This window comes from Mugil cephalus, chromosome 1 (genome assembly GCF_022458985.1).
Source record: "Mugil cephalus isolate CIBA_MC_2020 chromosome 1, CIBA_Mcephalus_1.1, whole genome shotgun sequence".
In the NCBI taxonomy this organism is placed as follows: domain Eukaryota; kingdom Metazoa; phylum Chordata; class Actinopteri; order Mugiliformes; family Mugilidae; genus Mugil; species Mugil cephalus.
Window position 1 is genome coordinate 18,993,219 of NC_061770.1, and position 12,998 is coordinate 19,006,216.

The 12,998-nt window shown below is 44.1% G+C and overlaps 1 protein-coding gene across 1 annotated transcript in view; it reads right to left on the reverse strand.

Moving 5' to 3' along the window:
* Nucleotides 1–12,102, reverse strand: part of LOC125003441 (contactin-3-like) — a 36,789-nt gene extending 24,687 nt beyond the window's left edge. The window contains exons 1-9 of the mRNA XM_047577398.1: nt 11,195–12,102; nt 10,845–10,965; nt 8,491–8,608; nt 7,855–7,990; nt 4,998–5,173; nt 3,492–3,587; nt 2,022–2,225; nt 1,068–1,170; nt 513–697 (exon numbers count right to left, since the gene is read on the reverse strand). Of these exons, the coding sequence (XP_047433354.1) occupies nt 513–697; nt 1,068–1,170; nt 2,022–2,225; nt 3,492–3,587; nt 4,998–5,173; nt 7,855–7,990; nt 8,491–8,545 (955 nt within the window). The 5' untranslated portion in view covers nt 8,546–8,608; nt 10,845–10,965; nt 11,195–12,102. The remainder of the gene's footprint in view (nt 1–512; nt 698–1,067; nt 1,171–2,021; nt 2,226–3,491; nt 3,588–4,997; nt 5,174–7,854; nt 7,991–8,490; nt 8,609–10,844; nt 10,966–11,194) is intronic.
* Nucleotides 12,103–12,998: the final 896 nt, after the last annotated feature.

Here is a 12,998-nt window from a genome sequence, read left to right on the forward strand (position 1 = left end):
ACATGAATAAGTCAATTTCAATGCCAAAGTTAGCTTAAATTGCATTGGCTACGCAACTGTTGTTAGTTTTGCATACATGAAATAAAGGAAACATGTAAAAATGTATTTGAATAAATAAGAATTCAGTATACAAAAATAATTTCGTAAACATAACTTAAATGTGTGCAACCAATGTACATATTTTTTCATGTAAATTGAACAGACTGTTTTTTCAGTGTATGAGAGTGGAAAATGCGACCATCCACTGCAACAAAGATTACAGTGGTAAAGTTTATGTGTACAAAATAATACGCCTATTGCAAATGCCAGTAACAACAATAATAATAATAATAATAATAATAATAATAAAGTAGACTGTTCTGTGAGAACATGTTTATGCATTTAATAGGGCGATTGTCTGGAACAAATTACTGTTCAGATACCGAGGGAAAACATAACAGAATCCCTTTAATGCTGTTGCTTATAGCAACCAGAATGAGTTCTCAGCGAGGCAAAACAAAAACTGACAGTACCATAAAAGGCCAGGCGACCAGTGGCTGTGTTCTTCCCCATCTTGTTCTCAGCCACACACTCGTATCCTCCCGTATCATCCTGCTGGAAGCTGGGGATCTCCATCACAGCGTTTGAGTACTTCATTTTGACTTTGCTGGGGAAGGGAATGCCGTTAGCCCTCCTCCAGGTGATTTCTGGGACAGGGCTGGAAGAGACAGACAAAGCAGACCTCAGGGGAGATTCTGATTCAAGCTCACGTTAAACCTTTATCCGAAACCGCCGCTTGCCGCTCAGGTTGCAGGTGTCTGTAACAATCCGGCAATAAAGTGCTAGATGGAGTGCTAAAGCCTATACTATATTTCTCTCGGATGAATGCTTCAGACTTAACCCAATCCGACAAAAAAGAAGAAAAAAAAAAGGCTGTCTCACATGGCTTTCAAGACCAATCAAGGTGTAATACCACACTGTAAGAAATATAATTGCAACAGCAACTTTACTATATAGAAATGCGGAGGCTTCTTTTCTGAAATGAAAGTCTGCAAGATTGAAAACATGCTTCAAGGAATTCAGCTTACTTCCCCAGGGCGAAACACTCCAGCGTAACTGTTGATCCTTTTGCGGCGGGCACATTGTCTGGGAAATGAACTTCTATTTTCGGCTCGTATTCACCCATCACTCCTATGAAGAGCAAGCACAAGAACACGCTCGGGCTTCCATTATTCATGACTTTACACGCAATATGGTGGGCATTACGGGCCACAACAACAGCACTGTAAAACTAACAGAGGAGAAATAAAAGACACGCGAGCAAACATTCTCTCATGGGTGAGCTCAAAGCAGCACATCACTTAAGTGTATAGCCACCAGGGTGCAGTGAAATCCCAGCCAGGAATAACTTAAAACTTTTCTTGGTGGAATACACGCGGCATATGAGAAATCTTGTGTTTTTTTTTTTTATCTATTATTTCAAAGCTTGAGTGGGCAGTTCCCATCCCCTGGTGTTTCGTTGTTTGTATCAGTATTCAGAGAAGACAGTCAAGAACAGGATCAGAAAGTAATGCAATGGGATTTAAATGTATGCAGCGACATGTACAGTACACTGAGTGGAAACTAACTGGTTGAGCCACCAGAACACTCAATGTAATGGTCCAGTGACGTACGACTTATGTTTAATTCATTTCAAAGGCAATCTTTATTCAATCTTTCTATGAAAGCGTAAAAGAGAATAGAACAACAACTGAGAACGGGCCGGAGAACTCATGTGAGAGCGTTAGGGGAAAGCTTTTAAAGGGAATGCGAATTATAAGAAAGCAAAGTCAGCAAAGACGAGATCGGGGTGCTTTGTTGGCTGGCCTACATTGAGGAGCCACTATTTACTCCGAAGCATTAGCACTCAGTGACTGAACGACAGCGAGTCACGATGGCACAAAGAATGGAGTGATGATTAAAGCCGCCTCAAAACGAGAGGTCCCTAATGCTAAGGCTAGGAAGGCTCACTTGTTGCGTCACATCCGTAAGCAGCGTCTTACCGTCTGTCCTGAGGATCAGAGGCGTCGGAGAGCTCTGGACCTTGCCTTTGGTGACGCTGTTCATCACCACGCAGGTGTAGTTGCCCACGTCGGAGGGCTCCACCTTGGCGATGTAAAGGTTTCCTGTCTGCTGGGAGACGAAGCGCCGATTGTCTTGCTGTACGAAGTACGGGTACTCGTTGAAGACCCACGCGTAAGTGAGGTCTAGGAGACAAACAAGGAGGCACGTGAGCATAATGTGGACGACGTATGACATTAAATGTGATTAAGAGAATTACATATGGACTGTTTAACTGAAAAGGCCACCAAAACTCAAAAAAAGAAGGCAGCTGTCTGCAATAGATTTTTAAGTTTTGAAGGCTAACTCAAAATCTTTGGTCATGAAGAAAATTACATATAATTCTTCTAACTAATTACGTTGTGTTCAGATAACTTGATTTTCTTGTAAATAAGAACTTAAAATGTTGATTTCTACATATAAATACCAAGTCTAAAAAAGTAAAGACCTCAGATTTTTAGTCGACTCGTTGATTGTCTTTAATTGCTCTGATTGAAGAGAAGTCCGATATTTGGCGGCTTGTTTCATTCTTTTACAGAGGTATAAAATATATTTTTCATAATTAAATTCACAAATGTTCATTGGAAAAGTCATAATTTTCTTGCACGCAAGTAGACATCTAAAAGAGGTATCGGTATTGGGATATTTAACTCGACTCGAATATGTGGTATCAGATCGAAAAAAAAAGGAAAAATAGTGGTTTCGCACATCGCTACCGGCAGGCTTGGCAAGTAGACGAAGGAAACTGAGCGGGAAGCCTCCTCTCGTTAAGCAGCGCATGCTCAGAGAGCTGCATCGAGCCGCCACCAGGGGTCACACGCTCAAACTTAAAAAACTGAGTTTGGCAAACATACATTATGTAGCGAGATCAACTTCACACAATAAACTTAAAAAAATTAGCAGAAGCTGATACATTTTCATATTCTGCAAAAATACTAAACATTTTTAGTTCAGTTAATGTAAAGTTAAGACTATGTCAAACTTATTCAAGCTATTGTTTTTACAGTGTAGTTACGCGAAGGCTAATTAGTGGCAGCACGATTATATTGTAATCTCAACAGAATTGGACATAACTGTAGTGCCTCCAATGTAAGATCCAGTGTGCAGGATACAGAATTAGTGCAACCATCTGAATACTTAAACCGTTTAGGAGAAACTACAACAGCAGTTAAAAACACATTCTTTTAGAGCAAGTGTTTGATTTGTTCTGTCAGAAACATGAAAGCACAATATGGTGGGCTCTTTACTGAAATAACTGCTTCCTACGCGGCTATAAAGATCTCATTTTAACATATCCCAAACACAATTATTCTCATGTCTAGTTGATTATACGCTGACGAGCACACGCACCGACAGAACGCCCTTTGAAATCCTACACACTGGACCTTTCAGATGAAGGCCAGAGAGTTTACCTCCAGAGGAAGTGGGCGTTCCACAAAGCAACACCACTCCTTGTCCCTCTCGGACTGACACTGAGCTTCTGATGTGAACTTTGAAATGATCCAAGTCTGAGGGGAGAGGAAAATGAAAAGAAAAGATCACCGCAGGATCTCACATATCAAGGAAGTGGGACAGGGGGAGAGAGCGAAAGCTTTCAGCAAGACACTGACGCAAACCCATAAGAAAACTGTAATGAGAAGTGCACTTCCGCCATGATTGAGAGGAGGAGGAGGAGAAGGAGAAGGAAAGCCAGAAGAGAGTTTGGGAAGAAATGAGCTGTTAGAAATTAATTTTGTGACACAGAGATTTGGCTTTTTTTTTTTTTTTTTTTTTCTTTTAACAGACTCCAATCTTGTGCGTGTTTATGAAAGCCGTGTAATCACATAGGCTGGAAGAGCTCATAACACTTGGCCATGAGAAAACACTAAAATCGCATTTGGAATAAATCTCATTTAAGCTACAGCGGTTTAAACATATTATTATTCCGCAGAATCACATACAAATAATGAGACGAGACAAAAAACTAACCAGAAACTAAAATATTCTAATTATTATTACATATGTTTTCAGGGTCAGGATCGGAAATTGTTTCACTCCAATGTATCGCCCACAGGTTTTTGTGCAAATATTTTTTAATCTGGGCCTGTTTTCCAAATGTAAATGGCCACAACTCTTATCGGCGAGGTTTGTGGATTATCCAACTAAATTATTTCTGACATACTGTTTCTGAGGTTTTCAAATGTCATTATTTTTTTTTTTCCCCTCCCAACAAATTTCTGCAGCACGCGCTCTCGTCAACAAGACCCAAAAATATCCGCGCGGCCGAATAGCACCACTGAGCGAAGGTGTGAAAAGATGTTTGTGATCTGCATGAAAAGAAGTCCTAATGAGCAGCACATGCTAAATAATAAGCATTCATTCGGTTTCTCGCTCGAGATGTTTGTTGGTTTCACCGCCAGGTACGCGATGTGAAATGTCGCATTCTCTCTAATGCGGCCGTTATATAGGGCCGTGTCTCCGCTGCAGCTTTTATTCACTGGCATCACTCATCCTTTCTTTTTTTTTCTTCTCCTTTTTATAGGCGCTACATTATGTTCCATCTTTTTCACTTCAGGCTTCACTTCTTATTAAGATATTCTTCAAACGCTTGTTGGGGTTGATGACTTCTGCCCCAGAGGAAATCCAAAGGACTGCAATGACTTTTGATTCAGGTAAACAACACAGAGTGAAGTAATCGTTCGTAGTTTGCATGTATGACCGTAAGAAAAAAAAAAGAAAAAAGAAAAAAAAAACATCATTGCACTGGAACTGCTCCCATGCGACTTCACATTTAATGCAGCAACCCCAACACCAAAGTGGCAACACGCTGATAAATACTGCAAATACAGTCCCTCCAGTTTTTGGTGTGCACAATTGGCAGTTGGGCGCTGCAAACATGTCAGCGCCTCTTCGTAGCGAAACACCCGGCTGCGACTTACATGCAAACTGCAGGCTGGCTCTCCTGCTGAGGATAGCTCCTACAGTGTTGTAGGCCATACACTGGTACATCCCTGCATCCTGGTAGCGGTCCAGACTGCTTATAATGAGGTTGCCCCCGGACAGACGCCGCCGACGATCCAGGCCCAGATTTATGAGAGTCCCATTCAGCGACCATCTGTGAGGGCAAAGACACCATCAGTCCCTGGCAAAACGCGCAGTCCATTTCTTTCTACCCACCAAAGTGATCTGACAGGAGGTGAGTGGAGAACACAACTCACTGTGGTAACTCACTTGGAGAGAGAATAATATACTTTATGCGCCGTGATTTGCGCTGTGTGTTGAGGAATTCAAAGAGCGGCAGGTTGAAAGGAACTCTGCGAGCTTTGTAGCTGTGAAACTTTGTGCGTGGACAAGGCGGCTAATAAGCTAATAAATGGGCGCAGTTCAGTTAAAAGTAAATTTACGGCTAATCATTAGAATGGCCTCCGCTGATTAATAGCTTCATGCTTCTGTCAGTCATGCTTATGTTTTATGGTGCCGTATAGTTTTTTTTTTTAAGGCCCTGCAATCTAATTCCACAATGCTGCATTGCATATCATTTGTTTCCCTAACAGATGTTCTGGAGTTATTGCTTATGTGTTTGTATAATCCTTGAAATGCAAATTTCTTACTTATGTAGATTTATTTTTTTCTCCTGTTCTATTTTTCTTTATTTAGCTCTAACGTTGCTTGCTGCAGCAGAGATCCCATTTCCCCCACAGGGATCATTAAATTTTCATCTTAAGAGTATCATACACAAAGCTGTCCTCTGCTATTTAAGGGGAGCAGAAGATAAAGCTTTTCGAAGCCATCCTCGATATTATCATCCATCTAACCGCAATCACCTCTCTTCTGTCACATTATATTTACATAATGTGACATTATTCCACCTTTGGCTTCTCATTAGGACCTAACATTAACACTTGGCAAGAGGTGACAGTGGGTTTATGCAACAAAGGATACCTTTTAAACTGCTTTTCGCCCCCGATTACACCCATCACTCACTTAGCAGGCGTGGAAATTTGAGAAACAAAAAATTTAAATATTAAAAACTTTGCACAGCAGGTTCAGATTGTGCTCCAAGAACACTTAAAACACAAGGGTAATTCAAAGATTTAAACAAGTCCCATTATTGCAGGGAAAATACTTCCCTTTGATTCGGCGCCACCGCAGCCCTTTCTTTCTTCTTAAATGCTATTCAGAAGCTAAGCACTGATGGGTTCAAGGACGGAGCGCTTTTCAAAAATGTTCAATCTTCCTTTTTTCTCTTAAGCATATGAACTGTTTATTTCCTCCTGCCACATTCTTCTGTTCTGCGTTAAGTGGAAATGAAAGACGAGGAAGGCGCAACAGCCAACTTTCCGAAACACCTTCAACTCTAACCTTCAAAATAATTTCTCGCAGAATATACCCGAGCCATTCAGTCTGGATGAGTGTCTGCTGCCACGCACTTAAACTTGACAGTGGCGTCGCAGTATAGACAGAGATTAACGCTAGTATTTCTTTAGATCGTTCAACGAATAAGGGTCAGATATTGCTGCGATGCGGGTCGCCGGTGAGTTTGTGCGTTTGCGTCCACTCAGCTGTTTTACCCTGACTGAACATTTTCACCTCCTTCTGACCCGCTCTGAAGTACGTCTGCCGTTTTCCTGTTCTGTGCAGCCTGCGCAGGTGAATGATTGAATAGCGACCGGATAACTGAATTACCCTGCTTGAAACTCATTTTGTGAACACCTGTTGTCTGATGATCTGACCACACAGCGACTCCGGCGATCTGGACGACCTTGCCGTCCGGGGGCCGCCCGGATTTAAGCTCCAGGTCAGGCAAAGGTTAAACAAGTCAGTGTCTGTTTAGACGTTGAGAAACTCATACGGCACGACTCTGTGGAGAGGACGCCTTTCTGCGCGAGATCTGGCCCTTAAGTTATTATGCCGCTGCTGCGTGCTTGCTATGAAAGTCTCACATCTCGGTGAGTGACAGGAGTGACACGGAAAAGGAAAAGAGGGAAAAGGGAGAGGGGGGGGGGAGGGGGCAGCGAGAGCCCATTTACACTTCAAGAGATGTGCCGAGGGCATGAAGAGCCAAGCGCAGGAAGCCTGACAAGACACCACGGTTAAACATGCTCATCTCACCTTTAATCAGTACATGGAAATACCTGGTCTTAGGCAGGGAATGTGAAAAGCCTGAAATAACGAACACTCCGCACACCACTATCATTCGGCTCATGCGCGCTCGGGCCGCGCCGTTGTAATTCCAAATAACCAAAGACACTTGTAATCAATGCCTGTTGCTGCCAGCCGGTGTCTAGCGTCGGGGCCTCGTGGCGTTTTTGCAAGAGGAGGCGATCATTAAGATGCTACACGTGTGTCGCTAAGATACTATCTGGTGAGACAAGAGGCAGATTGGCGGCCTGTTAGTCAATATGAATTAGTGTATAATGAAACCACAGCTCAGAGTGCCTGCAATGCATTTCAGGCTAATTTGGAGGAGCTGAGTGGAAGAGAAGGCACCGTCTTTTCCACATGAAACGTGTTATGTTCCAATTTGCAAATGCTTATTTACAGTTCTATAAATGACTAAAATAGGCTCTGTGCCGCTGAGAGGAAGCAAGCACACTGTAGCATAAGAAACATATCCGTACTTGCAAATGAGATTTTTTTTAACTTTAAATTAGATCTTTGCGTTAATCGCGATAATGTCGCTGCGCACTTGAGTCGTCACGTAGCCACAGCTCCCAGTGCTTTAAACTAAACGGGGCTTTCTTCGGACAATGGCACCTCGAAATGAGGTTTCCCAACCCTTGGCCGCACTCCTACCTGTACTGCGGAGGAGGCGTTCCCTTAGCGTCGCAGGTCAGAGTAGCCTCCTCCTCTATGGAGTCGACGGGAATGAACAAGTCGCCCGGCTCCATCCTCCATCTTGGGCCGTGGAACGATCCGCTGTCGAGGCAATCTGTCAAAGAAACGGCAACAGCTTTAGCACAAAGATGGCAAAAGGTCCATTTTGAGTCAGACGTTCATTATTCCTTGTTGTGCTGATGCATTCAGTCATAAGCTCTTTCAAAATGGGAGTTTTGGCCATTATGTGAGAATGTTTCTTTTATCTTTATTGGCAATTTTTTTGAATAGTTTTTTTTTTTAAATGTGCCGGACCTCAATTACTGGTGCCTGTTGTTGTCTTAAGCGGGAATATTATTTTAAACAAATGAACAATATAAAAGAAAGGCTTTTTCCTTTTTTTTTTTTTATGGGTGGAGTGAAGAAGACCGTGAATATCGCCTCCGCGCGGCGAATGGAAATCAATACCGAGGTGTGTTCTTATAAGCCCCGGCCGCCCGCTTATCCCTGACACACGGTTCTTGGCTCCTCACCTATCAACCGGCAACGGTAAATATCCAAACGTGGTGAAAAAAGAGAAAAAAAATCACCACTCATACAAAAAAGATGGCTCACCTGTCAGACGGTCAATGATTGATAACAGTAGAAGCTGTTTCCATGGCAACGTCATCTTTGGCAGCCGAGTGTAAATGAGACTTTCATCCAATAAGCTTTGAAATGGCACTTGTGTTCTCTGGAGGGAGAAAGAGAAAGAGGAGATTCACCTGTTGAGACAAGGACGTGGTGAAAAACCAAACTTTTCATACCACTTCCCGACACCACACATTCTTAACTGGAGCAGGAAGCGTTACAATTTCCGGTAGTGGGAATATAACCCCAATAAGTGTCTCGGGTGCGGATTTGTCTTATTTATGGATCCATTCTCACATTTCAGTCCAGTGAAGATCCACGCAATGTCACTTTGTGCCCCGTGGTGCAGCCAACTTGCACCCAGATATGCCTCAGGGTGATACCAGAGGCATATGGAAGAAAGACCATGCCAATCTATTAGGGGAGCGACCGACGCCTAAGCTCATCCTTCACTTGGACGGATCCACTCTCTGGCTGCCTGAGGAGACTTGGACCTGGGAATTGGGTGCCATCCAATCAATTAGATTCACCCACAGCAGCATGTGTCTTCCCACATGCTGGGGTGAATCAAGACAGCCTGATGAGGAAGCCATTCCACCCAGGTCCATAATCAAGGGCGCGACGCGCGCATGTGCTCCTTGCGGGAGGAGACTGAGCGAGTAATGATGCAATTATGAAATGTCAAACACACACACAACTGCGAAGCGGCAATAACGCAGCAGTTAAGCGAAGGAGTCGCACGTTTAATACACGTGTGCTCGCGCGGATATCTGTACATCAGCCTGCACCTGGGCGAAGGCGTGCGCTCGAAAAAAAAAAAAAAAACCCTGCACAGAAACGCAGAGAAAATACAAATTTCCTTCGAGAGGTGTTCAAGATATATTAAGGGCAGGGACAGACACTAACAGGAATCTGCTAAATGTCACACAACCCACACACACACCTACACACCAAACTTGCTTTCTCGCCACAGAAGAGCCAGCCTCCACACACACACTCGTACAGTACGCTCACTTTCCATTTGGAAGACATAAGCCGTGATGTGCAGCTCATTTGTGGCCTAATCCTGAGGCGAGCCTGGTTCACAGCGCGACTTATGGAGGTTCTAATTGTTTGTCAGCTGCCTGGATGTCAAATCAGACATGTGGGGCCTGAGCCAGGGTTTTCTTCCATACCTTTCATGTTTGCTCAGTCCTTCTTCCCTCCCCCAAAGTCTGCAAAATTGGATTGGTACGCTTCCTCTCAGGAAAAGTCCTGCATGCCATACCTCAGTGATAGGGCCGCAGTGTGCAAAGTGCTGGCACCTCAGGATTGGTGTGAGAAAGGTACAGCGGGTATTACACCACTGTCGACTTTGCATGTTATGGTTTGCATTTGTAATGGGGTTCTGTCAGGGATGGCACCGTGTAACAGCTCGTGCCATGTGCTCTTTTTTTTTAACAAACCGAGAGAACGGCTAATTTGCTAATGCAAATTCCTGAGTTACAGGATTATAGCGACGCGCGCGCGGCAACGGGCATACTGTACGCGCACATTCCTGCAAACGCGCAGATACGAGCACAGGTGACCTCCTACGTGGACATCCTCGGCTCGCACTCACGGATAATGGCGGTAATGACGGCCATGTGAGGCGGTGAGAAAGCTTTGCAGCGTGAATCACTCTCAATCGAGGACGCTGCCTTCCTAGACAAACTGGCTTAACTGACACGAAAAAATAAAAAAGTATAGACGTGACACCCACCGCCTCCATCCCACTCTGTCAGCGTCAAACTAACATGCTGGTTGAACAAATAGCCCAGCTGGAGGAGTGGGAGTGTACTTAGTTTGAAGGCCCGAGCTGCATTCATCACAGATGTCATTGTGGCATACAAGCATGCAATTACCTGGTGAATGTTGCAAGGTGGAAACGCTGAGTGTATGTATGTGTGTGTGTATGTGTGTGTGTGTGCCTCCTCCACTTACTGTATCTCTCCATAAAGGCCGTCAGCGGAGAGACACTTTTTAAGGTTTTCTGGAGGAACGTCTGCCTTGAAATAAATTCAAGAGAGCTTATTTACCCACCAGCGCGTGTTTGGCTACTTTTAAATCAGCCAGTTCACACATGCATTAGGGAAGACCATCCAAAAGCTGCCCTGACACGTACTGGTGTGTAGCTTCACATTTCAGAGGGTGAACTGATGTGAAGCTGAAGCTGCAGTGTGGCATCACGAGAGCAGTCAGAGGCTACAATACCAGAACTGCACCCCTACACCACTTTGACAAAGAAAATGCACGCCTGAGCCACACAGAGAGAGGGAGAGAGAGAGAGAGTGAATGAGAGAGAGAAAAAAACTCCTTACCCCAAAAGAAAACAGCAAGAAGAAGTGCGTATTTCTGGACGCACGTTTCTCCAAAAATCAAAATCAAGACGTGTGGAGGAATTGGCTGCAGCTGGGAGGGGGCTCTTCACGTTGCTCCACTCTAAAACAAACAGTCATTAGCAAATATGTGGCATTACTAGGAGCTGATGGGCCAATTCTGAACAGCGAGGCAGGCCGACATGTGAGCCCGTTGGAGGGAGCAAAATATTTTGGCACATAAATGTCAGCGTCAATAATTTAGCGTGCGCGCGTTAATTAATTGCAACGCGCGCCCATGAGCTGTGTATACACATTAATATATAAATATATAAATGTGTGTAGTGCCTTACCTCTTAGCCTGAAACGCGTTGAGACCAGAAGGAAACAAATTCAGCCCTTAGCCAAAAATCGGCAGATTGATCCTCCATGGAAACCTCGTTAGGAAAATTTCGGTCACAATTGCAAGGTCGTTCATACAGGTGAAATTGAGCCGGTGGTCAGTCACAGATAACGGGTAACGCAGCAGGCACAAACACACGCGTTTCATATCGCTGCGCTCCTCCGTCTCCTCCACTCCCCAGCCAAAAAAAAAAAAAAAAAGGAAAAAAAAAAGAAACGCACACACACCGACAAGACACAACACCCACGTTGTTTGCTGCGCTGAATCACATTTGCAACAATCCGCGAGTTGCGAGGCTCGACTCTCGCCTGTTGTTTACGCTTTCAAATCCAGGTCTGAAACTGGGCTTGAGAGGGGAATCTTGCGGAGATGATTTATTATGCGCATCAAGTCAGCTTCTCCCAGCGAGAGAAGGAGTGGGCTGCGCGGCGGCGAGGAGGCGATGGAGCAGCCAGCACCAGCAGCGCTGGGATGGGGAAGGTGCAGGAGGAGGAGGAGGAGGGACGAGGGCGCACCTGGCGGAGAGCTGCGCCCCCTCGCGTCAGACCCACGGTGGTGCCACGAAACTGCGAGGGTTGTCACCTTGTCACCAGCAACTGGAGGAGCTGCACTGCACGACACATTTGCATTTTATTTTGAAAGTGTTTTTTCTTTCTTTTCTTCTTCTTCTTTTTTTTTTATTTATAAAACAAGTCAGCCAAAAGCTAATTTGTGAACACAAGCATACGTCTTTGGTAAGGTCCTCCAGGCACACACGCACAAACACACAGCTAAAAAATTAATGGTGCACGGTCAGCCAAGACTGTATGTCCACAGCCAAGGCCGGCAGAATTTTATTTGAATTCGCTTACATTTTCAATTCCTCTTCCCCCGAACCAACCACCAAAGTTATACGCCGGAGTTATTAAAGGTGCGCGGGAATTTCTCAAGTAAGATCTCATGTGCGCAGCATGAAAAACAGCACCATCTGGTTATTTGATTTCAAATGAAAATGCACAGACTAGTGTACACGAGGCATGGTTATGAAACAGGGGTCAGCTGCTCTCGGAGGGTTTCAGACAGAGTGCACGGAGTGTCTGCTGAGTTTGTTGGAAGTTAATGAGATTTATAGAAATCTGTTAAATTCTCGGCGCCTGGTAACGTGGTAGCTAGGACGCTGATTTTATGTCACTTAACATTCATTGTGTTATTTTAAAATCCCTTATATGAACACACAGAACAGGTCTGTAGACAGTCTAATAGATAATCAGTCTGAACACTATTTTCTTGATTTGAGAGACAAAAAACTCGATTTAGTGACGCTTGAGTCAAAATCACATCATTATTTTTTAAAGATTCTGATACAGCAGCCTGAATGTATAAGCGTTAAAAGCTTGAGCAAAGTGTTTTCTTTAAATTTCACTTGGCCGTGGCTTATTATACCAAAGCAATAGCAGCTCGTAGATAGATAAGAAGGAGATTGAATTTAAAACTATCCTCGGTTCAGACATAACAAATCCGAGAGTTGTTGCCACCATAAGACAGGGAGCCGTCATTTTTACACTTCAGATTTTGTGCAGATTAAGCCGAGGAGATAACGAAGTGTTAATTAAAGTCGTGAGTTCCGTTTTTTTGTGCTAAACTAAGCTAAAAGGCTCCTGGCTACGCACTCAAGTGCTGAACACAAGAGAGACATCAGTCTTGTCATCTGACTCGCGGCAAGAAAGCTGATAAGAGATTCTAAAAACCACTGCCTTAACGGTGACCCAAGACCC